The 22472-nt window shown below is 40.4% G+C and overlaps 1 protein-coding gene across 2 annotated transcripts in view; it reads left to right on the top strand.

Moving 5' to 3' along the window:
* Positions 1-22472, top strand: part of NFE2L2 (NFE2 like bZIP transcription factor 2) — a 149131-nt gene that overhangs the window by 44603 nt on the left and 82056 nt on the right. For both annotated transcript variants that reach the window (XM_049615962.1, XM_049615963.1), the window contains one exon: positions 1075-1197. In XM_049615962.1, the coding sequence (XP_049471919.1) occupies positions 1075-1197 (123 nt within the window). The remainder of the gene's footprint in view (positions 1-1074; positions 1198-22472) is intronic.

Here is a 22472-nt window from a genome sequence, read left to right on the forward strand (position 1 = left end):
TCAGCTTTCCCTGTTCTCTCCACCCACTGGTACTTTGCATAGACTTAGAGCGTGCTAAGTGTGGCTAAGAAGACCATATCTTATCATGTGCTATTTGATATATAAGCTGCAAGAGAAACTCTGGCCTAAATTCTAGGTAAACTTACTTTGTTTCACCTAGAAATAGCAATTATCAAACAAATTCTACTCCTATAACATTTCTGCTAGGGAAAAAAAAAAAAAGTTAAATTCCCCAATCTCTACTCAAGCCAAAGCAAAGCCTCAAGAGTATTTAGACATAGAGAAAAGGAATAAGGCAGATCAGGAGAGAATGAGTATGTTTGTAAATGGTGTGCATGCAGCAGGCCAACTTCCTTTCTCTGTTGGAATATTTCCTAAAGTTTGTTCCACACAATGCCAGTTCTAGGAAAAGCCCAGGGTTTCAAGGTCAAATAACTTTGGGAAATTTTGCCCAGCATTTTCCTGTCTTGAAAGTTCACAGTGTACATTGGTAAATTAAAGCTTACCAGAAGTCCTGCCTATAATAAAGAAAAGTGTTTAAAATTGTTTACCTACCATTCCCCTGAATTTATGTGGCGAACGTTTCACATATAAGCAGAACTAGTAGTTTCTATGGAACACACTGACTTCAGGAAACTGCCCCACAGTGTTGAAAGGACTTCCTTACCTTGTTGATTCACACACATACAAAAATCCTGGCATTTTATCTCTAAATCCCGCAGGACTGAGAATGTGAGCATTTTCGGGAATATTTTAACTAAAGACACCAGTCTGGAAGTACCAGAAAGTTAACACAGTTGAATTTTACTTATGTAAGAAGTCACTTTGAATCCAGGAAGTGGTTCCCCAGCAATGCCTGGAATGTTGTCATAAAAACCAATCAACAGATATCCAAGTCCTGTTTTGTATGTGGGAGGGACAGAGAAAGAGGGAAAAAAACATATAATTATCACCCCCAAATGTCACTGATGTTTCTTACAGTTTTCTACAAATTAATACACAGAATCCATTTTCCTACAACTCCATCTTGGGACTTCCAGTTTACCTTTGTGTATTTCTAATTCTCCTCTCTAGATGGCAGCACAGATGAAAAAATGCCAGAAAAGCTTGGAGCCAACTGACTTCCAAAGCAACAAGCAGCTATCAACTGCCTACCCTCAGCTCACCCTTCTTTTTTTTTTTAAAGTGAAATCTAAGGTATGATGATTACACTTAATCTTTTTAAATAATCAGTGACATGGGGATGTAAAGAATTAATGACCAACTGATATCAGTGAATGAGGAACTGACCACTTAGCAACATCTCTCCCATATAGTTGTATTTTCTGTATCTCAGCAATAATGTCATCAGTGTTCCTATGTCATGCAGAATGTCATATAAGCATGGTCATTTGTGTCATGACACTGGGCATCTGATACAGCCAAGCTCCAAGCCACCTGCTTTGCTGTGAGTACTGGATTCATTTAAGATATAAACAGTGCTATTTACTGACCCTTTTGTCAACCTATGCTTTGAATCTGCTGTAAAGTGATCACCATGTCACCAGATGCTGCACTGAAGCTTAAGAAGTTAGCAAGAAGGTAACACTTCATTAAAAGCATGCAACTTATGGTTGAATTAATAATGGAAGAGAAAAGGAGTGGAACAGACCTTTATACTTTACATCAAAGCCCCACTAAGGTTTTTTGAAACATTATTCCTCATGGTGTTAAAAAAACAACATTCACATTCAACTGAGTAAATTTAAAGATCAAGTTAGCTTTATTCGACAATTCATGAATGGGCAGCATCCCATTTAAGCAAATAGAAAGGAGCTCTGAGGAGCTATACAAAATGGAAGGCTTTTGTAGGGGCAGGGATGAGGAAAAGGCAGATTACCTTATCTTTCTTTGGCGGGGTGGGAGGGGCCTATCAGGTGGATTACCTCACTACTGCTAACCAGGAAATTTCAGATTGATTGATTCAAGATTACATTCCTGGGAGAGGCTGAAACTGCAGTTGGGTTAGGTATTAAGTATTGGTTTGGTGATGTAGGCTTAGCACAAATGACTCCATTTTGGGCCTGCTGTTTCTTTTTTTTAACAATGGGGTCTACCAGCAAGATGTTGATAACAAAAAAACATAACACAGGGAAGGTGCCCCTTCAACACATGGCATTTCAAGGGCTCAAGAGTACACTAAAGAACACTAAATTGTTCATGTGCAATGACCTGGATAGAAGTTAAAAGGTGACCTGTGCCTTTAAACAAACAACAACAGGGGCACCTGGGTGGTTCAGTCGGTTGAGCATCTGACTTTGGCCCAGGTCATGATCTCATGGTTCACAAGTTCAAACCCCGTGTTGAGGTCTGTGCTAACAGCTCAGAGCCTGGAGCCTGCTTCAGATTCTGTGTCTCCCTCTCTCTTGGCCCTTCCCCAGCTCACACTCTGTCTCTCTCTCCCTCTCTCTCTCTCCCCCTCTCTCTCCCTCTCTCTCAAAAATAAATAAATAAATAAATAAATAAATAAATAAACATTTAAAAAATTTTAAACAAACAACAACAAAAAACTCTCACCATGGAGAGTGAACATAACTATAGTACATAAATAAACCAACCTGAGGCCAAGTAGATTGTCATTCACATCCAAGAAAAAATCTATTTGCAGTGTATCAGAGTCCTTTTTAAATTCTTCTTCCTCCTCCTCCTCTTCCTCCTCCTCCTCCTTCTTCTTCTCCTTCCCCTTCTCCTTCCCTTTCCCCTTCCTCTTCCCCTTCTCCTTCTTCTTTTTCTTCTTTCTTAATGAAAGCAAACATTCCAGAAAATTACTCTGAACACCACATCTTTCCTTGAAGGAATACCTTTTAATATTCTTCAGGTTATAATCAGTTATGATGAGTCTCCTGGTGCTCTAAGGCTACTGAATGCTTTTCCCTGGGCTGTAGGTTTAGAGACAAAACTGAGTCCTAAAAGGACTAGATGGAGAGGTACTGAGGTAATGCAGAATATGAGAGAGTGAAGGAAGTTGGCATATTGAGTATGACCCAGTCACTGGCCTGCATACATCTCAAGGGCCACACCATCCCACACCATCCAGAGCTGCAGGCCAACAGCCCTCAGCTCTGGGACTTTCCGTGTAGCCAAGACCCAGGTTACTCCTTCTGAGACCCAGGACTCTTGGAGGTGTCACATACCCAGCACAAAGATGAATCCTGAGAGTCCTGACCCATTAATTCTGTTGCATCTGTACAGCCGCCAAACCCGCCATTCCTGAGACCCTTGGTATCCTTAATGTGTGCCCAAGAGGGAAGCCCTTTCAAGGAGTTATAACCTCTATGAAACATCATCTTCATACTTGATTCAGCTTCCAACTCCTCCTTTTCCTCCTAAACTTCTCTTCTGTGACCTCAGAAATCCCATTCATCATCAACAAAAACCCTGATACTCCTAACCTCTTCACTGGACATTCTTTAGCTTTCTAACCCTAACCTGGCTTTCTCTGCAAGCTCACTGCTTCCCCTGCATCCCTTACAAGTGGAGGCTGCTGAGTTGGGTTCTTTCTGTCACACACTGTCATTTCCAGGGGTCTCAGTTCTCTGCCCTCTGAGACCCAGACCGCATAGCTATCAGGTCACACCCTCTACCCCACCTGTCATCTACTGACTGCCTAGCCATGCCCTATGTTTGTTAGAGACGTTAGCAACGAACCCCAGTATCCCTTTTCATTCCAAATTCTGCTAACAGTCTAGCACATTTGGTATGTCCATGAGGCATAGTTGACCTCTTTCAATTCCTTGATTCCATCTCTGGTTTCCTTCCCTACTCTGTTTCAGTCACCCAATCCCATGACCACTCCAGACTTGGTCATCAAGAAACCATAGCACCTCTACTCTCAACAATAGCCAAATTATGGAAAGAGCCTAAATGTCCATCAACTGATGAATGGATAAAGAAATTGTGGTTTATATACACAATGGAATACTACGTGGCAATGAGAAAAAATGAAATATGGCCTTTTGTAGCAACATGGATGGAACTGGAGAGTGTGATGCTAAGTGAAATAAGCCATACAGAGAAAGACAGATACCATATGGTTTCACTCTTATGTGGATCCTGAGAAACATAACAGAAACCCATGGGGGAGGGGAAGGAAAAAAAAAAAAAAAAAGAGGTTAGAGTGGGAGAGAGCCAAAGCATAAGAGACTGTTAAAAACTGAGAACAAACTGAGGGTTGATGGGGGGTGGGAGGGAGGGCAGGGTGGGAGGGAGGGCAGGGTGGGTGATGGGTATTGAGGAGGGCACCTTTTGGGATGAGCACTGGGTGTTGTATGGAAACCAATTTGACAGTAAATTTCATATATTAAAAAATAAAAAAATAAAAAAAAATAAAAAAAAAAAAAAAGAAACCATAGCACTTCTGAACCCATGACTTTCTATTCCTCTAGTTCTTCTCCTTTGGTTATTTTTACTCTATTGATTTTTGAAACTTACTAAGAACTCTGTTTTCTCTTTATCTGTCATCCATTTGCTGTCTCCTTTTCCTTCTCTATCCAGAAAATATTCCATGCTTTCTAATCTTAGCCCTATGGCCTCAGTCCATTACTCCATTATTGTTTTGTTTCATATTCCTGACAAAACTTGAATCTAGTTGTTTGCCTTGGCCATTCTTTTGCCTGGGCTGCTGGACACTGCTGGAGAAAACCACATGGTCACGCAGATCGGGCTGCCCTAAATTCATGTTCAGCAACCTTAAGTGGGACTTCAGTACTACTGCCTGCAATCCTACCACATTCCCCTGGCCTGCTTGCTCGTTCTTTCTGAGTCACCAGAGCAGCTATTTTGAGAATTCCTCTCTCTTTCCAAACCCCCATGTTGCCTTCTTTACTATTCTCTGCAGGTGATTTTGTTTTCCACTTACCAAGGGGGTGAAGTAGAAGTTATGAGATGGGAGCAGCCTCAGTGTACCATGACAGCCTATCAACTTGCATCTTTGCCCACTTCACCTCTTTCCTCAACCTTGCCTCTTTATGAAAGATGTGCCCTCCCCCCTTTAGGGCCCATCTCTTGGCCCATGCTCTGGGTCCCATCTCCTTCTGATTTCTCAGTTATTCCTTCTCACTCTTTTCTATATATTCAACTTCCTCTCTACTGGTTCCTTCCTCCTCAGGTTAAAAAAGAAAAGCCACATTCTCCTCCATCTATATAGCCTGCTCTCTCCTTGCCAGCTAAACTTCTTGGAAAAGTTATCTCCACTCACTGTTTCAACTTCCTCACTTTCCATTCACTCTCCCAATTTGCTTTCTCTAAGATAACCAGTGATCTCCCTGTAGCTAAACTCAAGGGACACTTGTCAGTTCTCTTTATTTGACCCTATGCAGCATTTGACATGTTCTTGTTCTTGGTGCTTTCTCTTTCCTGGGCATCTGTGACACCACCTACATGCTCCTGGATATCTTTTTAACCCAGACCTTTCCCTTGAGCTTCAAACCCAAAGAGCTACCTTTTAGTCAGCTCACCCTGTAGGTTCTACTGGCATCTTAAAGTGAATTCATTTTCTCTTCAAACATGTACCTCTTCCTGAATTTCCCCTATGAGTGCTGAGCACAGACTCGCTGATGCAGCCAGAAACTTGTGTATCATCCCTGACTGGTGGAGAGAGGATGGACGTCCATGTATGATTGGCTGCATATTGTCATGAAGTCTAAGCTCTTCATCTAGTCTCATCTGGGTGGTCCGAATACTGGCATGAGTTGTTAATGCCACTGTTGCCTACTCTGTGAGCACCAGAAGGGCCCAGTGTGCCCTCTAGGGTTTTTTTTGGGGGGGGGGGATTGTTTTGTTTGTTTTATATATACATATATACAAGTGGGTTTTTTTTAAGTAGGCTTCACATCCAGTGCCCATTGCAGGGCTTGCACTCATGTCTGTGAGATCAAGACCTGAGCTGAGATCAAGAGTTGGACCCTTAACCGACTAAGCCACCCAGGTGGCCTTCCCTCTAGGTTTTTGACCCTGTTGGCTCTGGTGGATGGTGATGGGCTGGTGGGGTGTACATACAGGCCCCATGTAGCTTCATCTACATGATGTAGCCACATCTACATGTGGCAGAGGGGCAGCCACATTCCCCACAACCCCGGCAAGCAATCCAGAAACATCTCTTCCTTTTGCCCAGCATATCCCCTTTCATATCAGGTTACTTCTTCTCCACTCATAGCACAGATAAGAAAAATCGATTTATAACTATCTATTTGTATAAAGTGTTCCTAACTCACTAACTCACATGTGTGAATTGCGATAATCTCAAATAATAGAAGATTATTTAAAGCTCTCTCAAGTTCAGTTTAATCTCGGAGTTTAAGAGGAGAGTCCTTTGTTATTTCATTTTTATTATGTAGAGTCTGGGTCTCTCTCAGCATCAGATTATCTCCAGAAGAATTAATTTACTCATATGAGTCTGGTGGGTGGTAGTGGTGGTGGTGGTGTGTGTGTTTGTGTGAGTGTTGGTTTTGTGTCAGGGTACAGGTTGGCAGCCCAGCACCCAAGAAGATGAGCAGAGAGAGCACATTCCATTAATACTTCACATATCATCCTATCACGTGTTCTTTCAAAATCATAAATCTGATCAGGTCATTCACTTGCTAAAAGCCTGTCTGTACCTTCCCATTGCCTTAAGGATAAAATCTCAACTTTTAAACTTGACTTATAAGCTAAGATCCGTTCCCAGCTTACCTCTCCCAGTTCATTTCCCACAATTTTCCCTCTTCTTTCAGTTCCCTGGGCTCACCATGCTCTCTTTTGCCTCTGGACTTTCTCACATTTCTATAAGTTTTTCTCCAACTTTTCTCCATGCCTGGTTAATTCCTACGCATTCCTCTGCTTAAATGCCAGCTCCTCAGAAGTCCTCCTTGACCTTCCTCCCACCCCTGACTTTGATGTGTCACTTCTGTGTACTCCCATAACTTTGTCAGGTCATAGCGCTTATCATATTTTAATTTTTTTTAAATTTTTCTGCTCTCTGACTAGACTATAAATGCTTTCAAGGAAATATTGTTTCTATCTTGATCACTGTATACACTCCAACCCCTAACATGTGTCTGATACATGGTAGGTGCTCATTAAATATTTGTTAAATAACAAATGAATGAATGAATGAATGAATGAAGAATAAATTGAACTTGCAACCCAGATAACAGCTGGCTTCAGGACTCGGTACTTCATTGTATTTCTCTAAACATAAGCCAACCCCACAAAGCAGAGGTGAGCGATGTAGATTTATGTAGATTTGACTGAAGATTTTATAAAGAGACAGAGTGGGTTTAAATGGCAGGCATTTCTAGTGTCCGCTCAATGTCTCTCTTTGATTTCCACATGTTGGGTCTTCCTCCCTTTTGACTCTCCCTTCCTCCCTGCTCCATCACCCCCAACTCAGCCTCTACTTCCTTCTCTAAGGAAATATCCCTCTGGGGAGATTTTACAGGATGAATTGGAGAGAGATGAGGTTAGTATCAGTATACCATTTAGGAGACAATTGAGTGAGGCCAGGAAGAATTGATGAAGGCCTGAATTAAGAAAATGACAAAATGAGGAGGGGATTATGGGTTTAGGAAATGTTTAGGAGGGAAGCTCAATAGGATGTGGTTACTAATTTGATTGGGGTAGAAAATAAAGAGAGGAATATAGAGTGCATTCCAGATTTTGGTGAATGCAAAAGAAGGGAAGGAAGAAAGGAAGGAAGGGAAGAAGGAAGGAGAAAAAAAGGGAGGGAGGAAGGGAGGAAAGGAGGAAGGCAGAAAGAGAGGAAGGGAGTAGGGAGGGGAAGAGAAACAGAAAGAGGAGGCTTATGTTGTAGAATCTTAATTTCTTCCATTAAGCAAGATGGGAGAGTGATATGCAAGAGGGAGGATTGGCACTTGAGGGAAGTAGGAAAGATTTAGAAAAGGAGCAATGGAGAATGTGGTAGAAAGGCACACACCTTGATTAAAAATTCAAAGAATCGCTGTTAGTTATAAGGGCTGAGCTGGGAGCAGTCACCTGACATAGCTTGGATCAAATTTCTAAATTTTCTCCAGTAATATCTTCTGCTTGGGAGCAAATACAGAAAATACATGGTGGATTTCATCCAGGGTAGGGATTAGGAAGACAGGAATGAATGAAGGGCCAAAGGGATGAGGGTCACTGCAGAAATCATCAAAGCTAATATCGGGCTGAGAGGAAGACAAGGGCTGATGGGTTCTTGGCACTATGAGAACAGTGGTGGGTGAGAGAGCAAAAGTCACAACGTGGAGAAGGACAAACAGAGAGTTCAGTGGCCCTTACAAAAATAACATCAGAATCTTCCAGACATTTTCTCCATAAAATGAAAAGTGAGTGCCTCTTTGAATCATTAACTAAACTGGCATTCAAATCTGGGCAGACTCTCCCAGGTTGGGTTGTTCTGTTTTGCCAAGAATTGATAAGCTTCTGTGAACCCTCCAGGGTGAGTGAGGCATGATCCATCTTCCCTGTCTGGACAAGCTTGATCTGGCCCCCTTCCTCCTGCTGAAGCAGGCCTGAGGTATGCGCCAGGATTCCGTGTCTTAGACTAATTATCACATTCCACAATGTGGAGCTCCTGCTGATACTGCCTTTCAGCTTCTAGAGGGCCCTGCTCTGACCCTTCCTGGCTGAGCTCCCCACCACAGAGCAAGGAGGCTAGGACCAAGGGGACGTACCCACTCAGAACTCATGTTGATCACTACTAGACCGCAGTCTGGATAACTTGGACCACCTTAGAATTCCTCAATGCCCCAAGTCCACTTGCAAGGCCTGCCTACTCTTCTCCAGTCTTATCCTCCCCAGGGATACCACTAGTGTATGCACTCCCCAGCCTGAAGGCGGCCAAGCAAAGCCTCAGGGATATGCACAGAGTATGGATATGTGGGCCGGGACACGCACACATGCCTGGCAGGCCTTTCTCAGTCAGAGCTGGGGATGGGAAGAAAAGGGGAGCAGCTTCAGCTCTTCCCATGCCCTCATGTCCTGGTGCAGAATTCCAAGGTGTCCAAGAATTATATATTCACACTTGGCCTTTAGGTCATTAGGGAGACAAAGTTATCAAGTTAGGAAAACAGGACATAAATTATTTATAACTTTTATGTAGTTAGACATATGGAATATGGACCTCCATTTGTACTCTTGCCCTTGGTCCCACAAATTTTAGGGGCGGTCCTGGCTCCTGCAATATATTACGTACCTGTTGTGAAGTATAGCTCTTCAAAATTATTATTCTAGGTTTATTTGACATGATAGGTCCAAAATGTATCCCAGATAGTAAAAAATAGAAATCCATTAAAAATCCTGTCTGTATTTCTAAAAAGTTTTGGTACCCTAAGCACTTTTCCCAATGTTTGATATCAAGTGAAGTCATTTGATAGAGTATCTTTCCCTGATTTACTAATGTCCATATTTAGGGTAAATTTTGTAAAAAGAATCAGTGAATGTTTTTAGTATATTTACAGGTATGTGCAGTCATCACCACAGTCAACTTTAGGACATTCTCTTGACACCCAAAAGAAAACAAGTACCCATTAGGAGTAACTCCTAGTTTAAGACCCTCTGCCCCAGCCTTAGGCAACCACTAATCTATTTCCTGTCTCTTTAGAGTTGCAAGTTCTGGACATTACATATAAGTGGAATTATATAATATGTGGTTCTTTATGACTAGCTTCTTTCACTTAGCATAATGTTTTCAAGGTGCACCCGTGCTTCAGCATGTATCGGCACTTCCTTTTTATTGCCAAATAATATTCCATTGTATGGATATAACACATTTAATTTTTCCATTTATCAGCTGATGGAATTTGGGCCGTTTCCACTTTTTAGATGTTATGAATAATGCTACTGTGAACATTTGTAGGCCAGTTTCATACGGACATATGTTCTCATTTATGTTGGGTTTTATACCTAAAAAGGGAATTGCTGGATCATATGGCAACTCAGTGTTTTAGCCTTTTGAGAAACTGCCAGATTGTTTTCCTAAGTGGCTGCATCATTTTACATTCCCTCTAGCAATGTATGAGGGTTCCAAATTCTGTACTTCCTCATCAACACTTGTTATTAGCTGTCTTTTTTATTCTAGCCATTTTAGTGGGTATGAAGTGGTATCTCATTGTGATTTTTACTGCCATTTTCCTGAAGGTTAATGATATTGTGCATCTTTTCATATGCTTATTGACCATTTATATATCTTCTTTGGACAAATTTCTATTCAGATCTTTTGCCCATTTTTTAAATGTTTATTTATTTACTTATTTTGAGAGGGAGAGAGCAGGGGAGGAGCAAAGAGAGAGGGAGAGATAGAATCCTAAGCAGGTTCTGCACTGTCAGCATAGAGCCCAACGCGGGGCTCAAACTCACAAACCATGAGATCATGACCTGAGCTGAAATCAAGAGTCAGATGCTTAACATACTGAGCCACCCAGGTGCCCCATGTTTTGCCCATTTTTAAATTGGTTTGTCTTCTTATTATTGAATTGTAAAAATTCTTAATGTATTCTAGATACAAACCTCATGTCAGATACATGATTTACAAATATTTTCTCCCATTCTGTAAATTTCTTGTTGGTGTCCCTTGAAACACAGTTTTTTAATTTTGATAAAGTCAAATTTATCTATGCTTTCTTTTGTTGCTTGTGCTTTTGGTGTCATATCTAACCAACTATTGACTAATCTAAAGTCGCAAAGATTTATACCTATGCTTTCTGCTAAAGTTTTAGAGTTTTAGATCTTACATTTTGATCTTTGCTCCATTTTGTGTTAATTTTCATATTTGAGAGGAGGTAAAGGTCCAACTTTCTTTTTTGCATATAATATTCAGTTATCCCAAACCATTTGTTGAAAAGACTGTTCTTTCCCCATTGGATTATCTTGGAACCCTTGACAAAAATCAATTGACCCTAAGTATGAGGATGTATGAGTTTTTAAAATACCCCTTTTCTGAGATCTATAATTTCTTTTCTAAGGAGATATGCAATAGGTCATATCTCAGATTTCTATGACTCTTTTACATCAGAAGGTTTGCACTAAAAACTACCTGGGAGGTGCCTGGCTGGCTCAGTTGGTGGAGCATGTGACTCTGGATCCTGGCATTCTGAGTTTAAGCCCCATGTTGGGTGTAGAGATTACTTAAAAATAAAATCTCTTTAAAAAGAAAGAAAGAAACTACTTTAACAATTGTTTTCGCTCCCCTAGAGCTATTTAGAAAAGTCTACTTGCAGCTAAAACATTCTTTCTCTTTAGAGGCATTTTACCCAGACAGGAAACAGAGATCTTTTAAACCTGGAAACTGAGGACACACTAAGGATCTTATTTTCTCCTTTTTGTCCTCATTTTTCTTATACCCAGAAGAGTAATATTAACCATTTACAAAATTCATGGAGATTGATCATCTCTCTAGTGTTTGGGGCCAGAACATATTTCTTGGCTCAAAGATCTCTTCCCCACACTTTTTTTTTAATGTTTATGTGTGTGTGTGTGTGTGTGTGTGTGTGTGTGTGTGTGTGTGTGTGAGAGAGAGAGAGAGAGAGAGAGAGAGAGAGAGAGAGAGCAGGGTAGGGGCAGAGAGAGAGAGAGGGAGACACAGAACTCGAAATAGGTTCCAGGCTCCATGCTGTCAGCACAGAGCCCAATGTGGGGCTTGAACTCATGACCTGAGCCAAAGTCAGATGCTCAACCAACTGAGCCACCCAGGCGTCCCTTTCCCACACTTTCATATGTTGGAAGAAATTAAACATGGGCCTCTACTCTCCTACATGAGGAACTAGAGTTGTTTCCTCCAATGAGACAGGGTTTGGGATGAGAACATTTTTGGATTGAGATGGTTTTCTTAAACCCAGTTAGCTTCAATTCTAGGCTTATGTTATTGTTTACTGTATTTTGTTCCCATTTATACTGATGAATAATGGATTGAATTGTTTTCTATCATTTATATCATAAATATTTCCTCTAGGTTTGAGTACTGTGAAGTTCTCCTTTAAACTTGCTTAGGGATTAAACTTGGCGATGATTTAAGGTAATTAATTCATATGTCAGTGGTTAGCAAGGTCCAGTAATTAAAGTCTACTTCAGAGTAAGTTATTAACTCTCCAATAAAAAAAAAAAAAGTACTTTATCAACTTATCAGTTTTAGCTATTTATTCTAGTTGACAGATGAGATAGGGAAGTTATTGACTGTACATAATCACCTTGTACTTTTACCACTTAACAGTAGGGTCAAATGGAAGTCTAGGTTGTTCAAGGTCCTCATTTAAATCTAGAATAAACCAGTTCAGGTTGATGGGGATGGAAGAGGGTGCCCTTGGATCTTGTTTCCTTTGCAATACTGTCTCCTTAAATTTTGCAAAGTCCATTTTTGCTCTGTTCAATTCCTCAAACTTCTAAAATAAAAACAGCCTAGACCAAGGATTTCATATTGAGATGTGAGATATTAAGTTTCCTTACTGTTTACATTTTTTTTTACAGTTTTAACTATAATCTCCATGCTGTGCATTGTATCCCCATGACTAATTTATTTTATAACTGGAAGTTTGTACCTTTTGACTCCTTTTTATAATACTTTTTAAAATCCTCATATAATCTTTTTAAAAACTATTAAATGCTATGTCAATTGTATCTTAATTTTTCAACAGGTAAATTTTTTTTAAAAAAGTTAACCCTTTAGATGCTCTCCTTATGAACAAGGCAGAGGAAAAACTCTAGTTCAGTGTAAATGCCTAAGACACAACAGGAACAGGCTTTTTATCTGCAGACGTAAACTAGTCACGAGTTTCCCTCTCACAATAGCAAGTTTCCTTTTATTCTGCTTTGTTTCTTGGCCTGACATCTGGTTGTAGTTACACAATTTGAGGGCGCCCCATATGTGCCCTTTGCTCTCCCCTGGTTGGCTTGTGATGAACAACTACCAAGGTCAGTCCAGGTCTGACTACTACTCTTTCATGTAGTCGGCATAACTGTAGTAGTGGTTCCTAAGCCTAGCTGATCATCAGAATTTCCTGGGGTGGTTTTTAAAGAGTCTTCAGGCTTTGCTGCAAAGGTACTGAATCTGGAACTTTAGGGTAGAGCTGGTGAATCTGTATGTTTCAAACCTTACCAAGGTGATACTGATATTCAACCAAGTTTGGGATACAGTCCAGGATTCTCTCCAGGAGGTTGGAGGTCCCATGGGTTTGGCCTCTGAGAGGTAGCCATCTATTTCCCAGAAGATTCTAAAATGATCAGGGATGCCTACTTAATGACTATCTCCTACTTTGTCAAAGAGTCCTGTGTTCCTTCTCTGTCCACTCTCACTTCCCTCAGACTGTCCTTGTGACTTATTTGCTCCTTCAAGCTGCCTGGTAGTGGCATTAGTGGAAATAAGATAATAAACTTTGGTCCTGATAAATCTGCCATGGACTTTTGGCCCCGCCTCTTGTGAACACCATTTGCCTCATCTGTGAAATGAAGATAATATCATCTTCTCAAGGATGTTATGAAGACCAAAAGAATATATTTACATACCACCTAGAACATAGTGCACCTTGCGTTATGCATTATTATTTGTTTCGTTTTACTTGTCCCCCTCTATGAATATGGTGGCTTAATGAAGCTTGCTCATTAGTTTTCCCTGATTGTAGCCCCCTAGATTGCCCTAAGCAGTATTTCTCAAAGTAAGGGACACAGACTAGCTGCATCTGAATAGGAGGGAGAGAGGACAGAAAGTTACTCTTACGCAACTCTAACTTTCTGCACTTTATTTATTCATTTATTTTTGAGGGGAGGGGCAGAGGGAAGAGGAGAGAGAATCCCAAGCAGGCTCTGTGCTGACAATGGGACTTGACGACGTGGGGCTCCATTTCATGACTGCAACCTGAGCCAAAACTGAGAGTTGGATGCTTAACCAACTGAGCTGCCTCAGTGCCCCTAACTTTCAGCTCTTTAAAATTTTTTATTGCAGTATAACACACACTTAGAAAATTATTTTTTTCAAAAAATTTTTTTAATGTTTATTTATTTCTGAGACATAGAGAGACAGAGCATGAGCAGGGGAGGGGCAGAGAGAAAAAGGGAGACACAGAATCCAAAGCAGGCTCCAGGCTCTGAGCTGTCAGCACAGAGCCCGACGTGGGGCTCGAACTCACAAACCGTGAGACCATGACCTGAACCGAAGTCGGTCGCTCAACCGACTGAGCCGCCCAGACGCCCCTAGAAAATTATTTTTATTACAAGTGAACAGCTCAGCAACTTTTCATAAGCTGAACACACCCATGTAACCAGCACCCAGATCAAGAAACAGAACATTACCAGCACCCCAGAAACCCTCCTCCACACATGAACTTTCAGAACCACTGTTAGAAAAGCCCAGCAATGCAGCCCTCTTTACCACAGTCCCACCTTTCTCTCGTGGACCCAATCTGCATGCTGTGTGAGCCCTTCCCAATCTGAGAGGCTGGGCCTGTGGCCTCACATGCCCCCTTACTAGTAATGTGACTTTCTTTGTAAGAAGGGTCACGAAGGGTGTTTCCATCATTTATATTCCTAGCATACACCCTAAACTGTTTAAAGTAAATGAATTCAGATCCTGGCCAACAAGGAGTGGAGATCAGTCATTGCCTGAAAGCATCAGCTTATTACAACACTCCAGCATTTTCTCACGGAAGGGTGAATGAGGTGGATTCTAGCATAATTACCTTTGTGTAATTGAAAACTAAATCACTGATGACTGCATAGTTTAAATATCCATTTAAATACTTTCATTTTATTGCACTTATTTTTTGCAGGACATGCTACCACCAAATAGGCTATTAATTTTTCTAGGGAATTAAAATCTGAATGGGTACATTAAAAACAAGCACAGCTCAAATAGATGCCTCTTTTTCCAGAGATCATTAGTTTTTCTTTTTATTTAATCCAGCTTTTCAAATAATGTATTGGACCAGGACCTGTAATAATACAGGTCTTGCCCAAAAGAGATCACATTTTGTATGTAATATGATTTAGGCAAGATTTTAAATAGCAGGACAAAAATCTGGGGTGTCTTTGCCTATACAGTATCTTCTCAAATACTCACATGCACACAAATTACATGGGGGTCTTATTAAAATGCAGATTCTTATTTGGTGGGGCTTCAGGCCTGAGATTCCGCATTTCTAACAAGCTCCCAGATGGTGCTGATGCTGCTGGTCTGAGGACTACACTCTGAGTCACAAGAGTATTCAGAATAAGCACTGACTAGAAGCCTGAATACATATCTGAGCTTCAGTTTCCTAGTATATACAGACTATTTCTAAGGTCCCTTCTAAATGTATGAATCCACAATTAAATAATCCGTCTTTGCCTGTTAGCTAATTTTTCTTTAGACTCCTGATTCTCATTGTTTATAAGTGGTTATGTTGGATATTGTTCTGTATTGGAAAGCCAGAAAAACACTCTTGCTTAAGGTTGACAGGTTTTATTTTTCAACCTTCTACAAGTCTGTATCAATCCATGGAAAATTTTGGCTAGCGGTAACTTACTATAGACCAGAACCTAAACTTGAGTCAGCAGTGTAAGACTTTGGTCCGATAAGCAAGAATGAACCTGAGAGTATAACCAAAAGAAAGGGACAGCTAGTTCCAGTTCAAGGTGATGACATAAGAAGATCCTGAACCCACCTCTTCCCAGGGACACACCAAATCTACAGCTGTATATGGAAAAATTGGCAGAGCAACCCCTTCACATCAGGCAAACAAGAGGGAAACCACATCAAAGGGGGTTAGGAAAGGCTGAAACACAATCTTGCCATAAACCCCATCCCTGCTATAGCAACCCACAACTGGGAGTGAACTAAAACCCAGAGCTTCTCCCTGAGGAGCAAAGAGTTCAAACCCCACAAGAGGCACTCCGACCTTTTAGACGGCACCTGAGAGATGAGCGTCCAAAACACCTGGCTTTGAAGACCACTGGGGTTCATGCTCAGGAGGCCCATGGATCTGTGGTAAACTAAGAAACATCTATTAAAGGCCCTACATGCAGGCTTCCCTTCCCAGGGCCCATGGCAGAAACAGCCCGTTAAAAAGGGCCCGGACTTTATGTGAAAGAGACTTATTTCCTAATTTTAAAGCACTGGTCTAAGGGACAGGGGCCTTCTGGGTTACTCTCCATGGTTGGAGGCAAGTGCCATCTTGCACACTCTCCCTCTACCTTGCTAAAACCAGTGGTGCCATCTTTTTTTTTTTTCTTTCCTTTTTTTTTTTCTATTTCTTTTTTATTTTCTTTGCTTGCCCTTTTTTTGGCAGGTGCCATCTTTGCATTTTCCATCTGCCCTGCTCCAACCAGTGAGCACCACTTGGCTCTCTCCCTCTGCCATTCTCCAGAGTGCCAGTATCTCCCAGAAGGGAGATACTACACACATCTGATGCCCCAGTTTTTATATCCAGTGACCTGGTTTTTGCAGCTACCACCCAGGGGACACCCTTTGATTGTCTGGATCTAGATGCCAGGGGGGCTTACATTCCTGGGTCTCACAAGGAAAATTAGAGGTCAATATCCCTGATGGACATAAATGCAAAAATCTTCATGAAAATATTAACAAATTAAATTCAACAATACATTAAAAGGATCATACACCATGATCAAGTGGGATTTATTCCAGGATACAAGGATGGTTTAATATCCCAAAATCAATCAGCAAGATACATTACATTTAAAAAATGAAGGAGAAGAAACAGACACTTTTTGTTTTATTTTTTTGAACGTTTATTCATTTTTTGAGAGAGAGACAGAAAGAGAATAAGTGGGGGACGGGCAGAGAGGGAGGGAGACACAGAATCTGAAGCAAGCTGCTGGCTCTGAGATGTTGGCACAGAATCCAACATGGGGCTCGAACAGTGAGGTCGTGATCTGAGCCTAAGTCAGATGCTTAACTGACTGAGCCACCCAGGTGCCCAAGAAGAAATAGACTCTTAATTATAGAGAACCAGAGGGGAGGTGGGTGGGGGGATGTGTTAAATAGGTGACGGGGATTAAAGAGCATGTTTGCGATGAACACCAGATGTTATATGGAAGTATTGAATTACTATATTATACACCTGAAACTAATATTACACTGTGTGTTAACTAACTGGAATTTAAATAAAACCTTTTTTTAAAATGAAGGGAAAAATCATATGATCATGTCAATATATGCAGAAAAGCATTTGGCAAAATTCAGCATCCATTTGTGATAAAAATTCTAAAAAAAAATCTCAGTAAAGTGAGTATAAAGAAATATCCCTCAACATGATAAACGTCATACATGGCAAGCCCACAGCTAACATCATATTCACCAGTGAAAAGAGGAAAGTTTTTTTTCTAAGATCAGGAACAATACAAGAATGCCCATTCTCACCACTTTCATTCAACATAGTACTGGAAATCCTCACCAGAGTAAGTAGTCAAGAAGAAGAAAGGACATCCAAGTTGGAAAGGAAGAGTAAAACCATCACTATTTGCAGATGACATGATACTATATATAGAAAACCCTAAGATGCCACCAAAAAACCTGTTAGAGCTAAGAAATGAAGTCATTAAAGTTTCAGGATACAAAATCAGTATCCAGAAATTTGTTGCATTTATGTACGCTAATAACAAAGTAACAGAAAGAGAAATTTAAAAAACAATCCCATTTACAATTGCATCAAAAAGAGGAAAACAGTTAGGAATAAATTTAACCAAGGAGGTGAAGGACCTGTACACTGAAAACTGTAAGACACTGATAAAAGAAATTTAACAAGACACAAATAAATAGAAAGATATGCTATGCCTATGGGTGAGAAGATTAATATTGTTAAAATGTCCATATTACCCAAAGCAATCTACAGATTCAATGCAATCCCCATCAAAATTCCAATGGCATTTTTCACAGAAATAGAACAAACAATTCTCCAATTTGTGTGGAAACACAAAAGACCCTGAATAGCCAAAGCAATCTTGAGATAGAAGAACACAGAGATGGGGGGTATGAGAAGGGAAATAGGTGAAGGGAATCAAAAGGTACAGACTTCCAGCTATAAAATAAGTAAATCAGGGGGATATAATGTACAGCATTATCTATAGTTAATATTGTATTGCATATTTGAAATTTGCTAAGAGAGTAAATCTTGAAAGTTCTCATTACAAGAAAAAAAATCTGTAACTGTGTATGGTGACAGATGTTAACTAGAATTATTGTGGTGACACTTTCACAATATATACAACTAGTAAATCATTATACTGTATGCCTAAAACTAATATAGTGTATATAAATTATACTTCAATTTTTAAAAAAGAAAGAAAAAGAAAACAACAGCTCATTCTACCAGAATAGGCAGTCCTTATATGAATACTTAATTCAAATAGCCACCACTGGAAAGAGCTGCAGAATGTACAAAGAAAAGTTCAAAGAACTGGCATTATTTAGCTTGTGGAAAGGGGACAAAGGATACCTTAAGAATCATTTTCGAATGGCAGCATAAAGCAGCATATCAAGGCATCAGAATGGATTTAGGTTAGCTCTAAAGCAGATCTTATGGGGCGCCTGGGTGGCTCAGTCAATTAAGCGTCTGACTTCGGCTCAGGTAATGATCACATGATTCATAAATTTGAGCCCCATACTGGGCTCTCTGCTCTCAGCACAGAGCCTGCTTCGGATCCTCTGTCCCCCCTCTTTCTTACCCCTCCCCCATTCACGCTCTTTCTCTTTCTCAAAAATAAACAAACACTTAAAAAAATAAAGCAGATCCTATGATAATGATGATCCTAGGTGGTAGGATTGCCAAGGAAATTTCGTTTTTCAAACATCTTTAAAACCAACCTGGACCCTACATTGCCTATCAGCTGTGTTATGAGTTCATGTATCAACTGGGGTTCGGCGCAGACACCACTCTAGGTATTGAATACAAGGAATTAGATGCTTACAAAACAGATGGGCTGGAAAAACAGAGGCTAAGAGGGCTGCCTTTCCGCTTCCAAGTCAGACCACACAGCAACAACCTAGATAGAGATCAGGAACCTATGGAGACCACACAGCTGGCATCATAGCCACTTCTCACCAATAGAATTGGTGTCACTGCAGAGGCGCAGAAAGTCTGATCATTGAAAATCACGCCTCATGTAGCATGCTCATCAAAAACTAACAAAGGAAAACTAACAGGCAGGGAAAATAGCTTCCATTTTGCTTTTACCTTCCAGTCTCACATCATTATACCTGATTGGCAAAATGTAAATTGTATACAGAATCCCATTAGCAGGGAAGTCTAAGAAACGTTGTTGGGGTTTTCTAAAGTCAATTTTTTAAAGTAGGCTCTACACCCAGCATGGAGTCCAACGTGGGACTTGAACTCACGACCCAGAGATCAAGACCTGAGCTGAGATCGAGAGTCAGACGCTTAACTGCCTGAGCTACCCAAGCACTCCTTCAAAGTCAATTTTTATTGAAGTATAACATAATTACAGAAAAATGCACAAATCACAATCAGGTACAGCTTGATGAATTTTTATAAAGCAGATGTACCCATGTAACTATAACCCAGATTGGACAACAGAAATCACTTACACACCAGAAAGCCTTCCTCATACTCGTTTCTGGGCATTATATTTCCAGAAGGTAGCTGCAATCTTGGTCTCTCACACCATAGAGCAATTTTGCCTGTTTTCGAGCCTTAGACAAAATGGGATGATGCAGTATGCACTCTTTTATGACTGGCTTTTTTCACTCAACATTATAATTGTGTGATTCATACATTGTATATAGTGATAGCATCTTCATTTTTATTGCTATATTGCATTCTTTTGGATAACTATAACATTGGTTGTACATTTTACTGCACATGGACATTTGGGTCATTTCTATTTGCGGATTATTACAAATAGTGTTGTTATGAACACTGGTGAATATATGTATACACTTCAGGTAGATATATAAGAGTGGGATTTCTGGGTTATGGGGGATGCGTATGTTTAGCTTGATTGGACACTGGCAAACAATTTTCCAAAGTGATAGATATGCCATATCCTCACCAAAACTTTGTGTTTTCTTCTTTTACATTTTAGCTATTCTGTTGAAAGTCTAATGCAATGTATTGAAATTGTATTGTGGTTTTGGTTTTTATTTTCTTGATGGCTAACAAGTGAAGCACCTTTTCATATGTTTATGGGCCATATGGGTGTCTTCTTCTATGAAATGCTTGTTTTTCACCCAATTTCTTATTGGCTTGTCTGACTTTTTCTTCTTCTTTGTAGTTCTTTATTCTAGGAGTCCTTTGTTGAACTCCTTTTGTCACTCCATGGCTTGTTTTTTCCATCCCTTCAGTAGTGTCTTTTGATGAAGACATTCATAATGTTGATGTAGTTCAGTTTACCAGATGTTTTCTTTTATGGATCATTTATTTTGTATGTATCCAATTTAAGAATCTTTGCTGACTCCAAGATCACTCTAGTATTTTCCTATGTGTTTTTGTGAAAACTTTATTGTTTTACTGTTCACATTTAGATTTACAATTCATCTGGTATTGATTTTTGTGTATGATGAAAAGGAAGGGGTGCCTGGGTGTCTCAGTCAGTTAAGTGTCCGACTCTTGATTTCAGCTCAGGTCATGATCTCATGGTTCATGAGATCAAGCCCCGCATTGGTTTCAGGGTCTGCTTGGAATCCTCTGTCTTCCTCTCTCTGCCCCGCCCCCTGCTGTCTCTCTCTCTCTCTCTCTCTCTCTCTCTCTCTCTCTCTCAAAATGAATAAATAAAACTTAAAAAAAAAAAGAAAGAAAAGTAAGAAATGTAGTTTTAAGCCTTCCATCTCCTGTAATATTGCAGAATGGGAATGGGTTATCTATGGAAGGTGGTGAAAATGAATGATGAGTGCCAAGAGACCATGTCTGACACAGTGAGCTGGTGAGTTTTTACACTGTAAAATAGGTATCTCCAGACTGTGAATTTTCCTGAACCTCTTTTCAAATGTGATCTTTTATGATAGTGATTTCCCACATTCCACCCTTCCCCAATGTTAGCGATCCACCTCAGGCAGTTGCTTTGCCTCTCCTTTCTTACCCCGCCTCTTGGAATGTCATTACTGTGGTCAGAGCACTGTGGTCTTTTTCAGAAATTGTAGCAAGACTTGATCTGCTTTCAAATAAATGAAAAGAAGACCAGAGTTAGACTTGGTGGGTAAATGTGAATGTCAGTATACTTGTAAAGAAATGTAGTTTTACTAGCCATTCTAAGAAAGTGTGGTCAAGTACAGGTCATTGTTCTAAATGGTTTGGGGACATGGAAACAACTTAAGAGTTCATGAACAGATGAATAGATAAAAAAAAAGTTGTGGTATAAATATACAATGGAATATTATTCAGCCATAAAAACTGAGAAATCCTACCATTTGTGACAGATACAGATGGACCTAGAGGGCATTATGCTAAGTGAAATAAGTCGGCGAAACAGGAAGCCTGGGTGGCTCAGTCAGTTAAGTGTGTGACTTCAGCTCAAGTCATGATTTCATAGTTCGTGAGTTCCAGCCCCATGTCGGGCTCTGTGCTGACAGCTCAGAGCCTGGAGCCTGCTTCAGATTCTGTGTCTCCCTCTCTCCCTGCCCTCCCCCACTCACACTCTGTCTCTGTGTCTCTCAAAAATAAATAAAAACATCTATAAAAAAGTCAGAGAAAGACAAACACTGTATGATCTCACATGTACAATCTTTAAAAAAAAGGCCAGGGGGTGCCCGGGTGGCTCAGTTGGTTAAACATCCAGGTCTTGATTTTGGCTCAGGTCATGATCTCTCAGTTCATGGGATCAAGCCCCATATTGGGCTTTGCACAGACAGCACAGAGCCTGCTTGGGATTCTCTCTCTCCCTCTCTCCCTCTCTCTCTGCTCCTCCCCCACTTGTGTTTTCCCTCCCTCCTTCTCTCTCAAAATAAATAAATAAACATTAAAAAAAAAAAAAAAGACCTCATAGAAAAAGAGATCAGAGGGGGCACCTGGGTGGCTCAGTTGGTTAAGTGTCCGACTTTGGCTCAGGTCATGGTCTTGCAGTTAGTGGGTTCCAGCCCCGCATCGGGCTCTGTGTTGACAGTTCAGAGCCTGGAGCCTGCTTTGGGTTCTGTGTCTCCCTCTCTCTCTGACCCTCCCTTGCTCTCTGTCTCTCTCTCTCTCAAAAATAAACATTAAAAAATTTAAAAAAAAAGAAAAGAAAAAGAGATCAGACTTGTGGTTACCAGAGGCAGAGAGGGAGGAGAGGGGAATTGGAGGAAGGTGGTCAAAAAGTAGAAACTTTCAGTTATAAGATCATAAGTACTAGGAATGTAATGTACAACATGATGACTATAGTTAACACCCTGTATGATGCATATAAAAGTTTTAAAGAGAGTAAATCTTAAGAGGACTCATCACAAGGAAAAAATATTTTTATTTTTATATTTTTGCTTTTTATTACATCTATATGAGATGATGAATGCTAACTAAACTTATTGTGTGATCATTTCACAATGTGTG

Source organism: Panthera uncia (genome assembly GCF_023721935.1).
Source record: "Panthera uncia isolate 11264 chromosome C1 unlocalized genomic scaffold, Puncia_PCG_1.0 HiC_scaffold_3, whole genome shotgun sequence".
In the NCBI taxonomy this organism is placed as follows: Eukaryota; Metazoa; Chordata; class Mammalia; order Carnivora; family Felidae; genus Panthera; species Panthera uncia.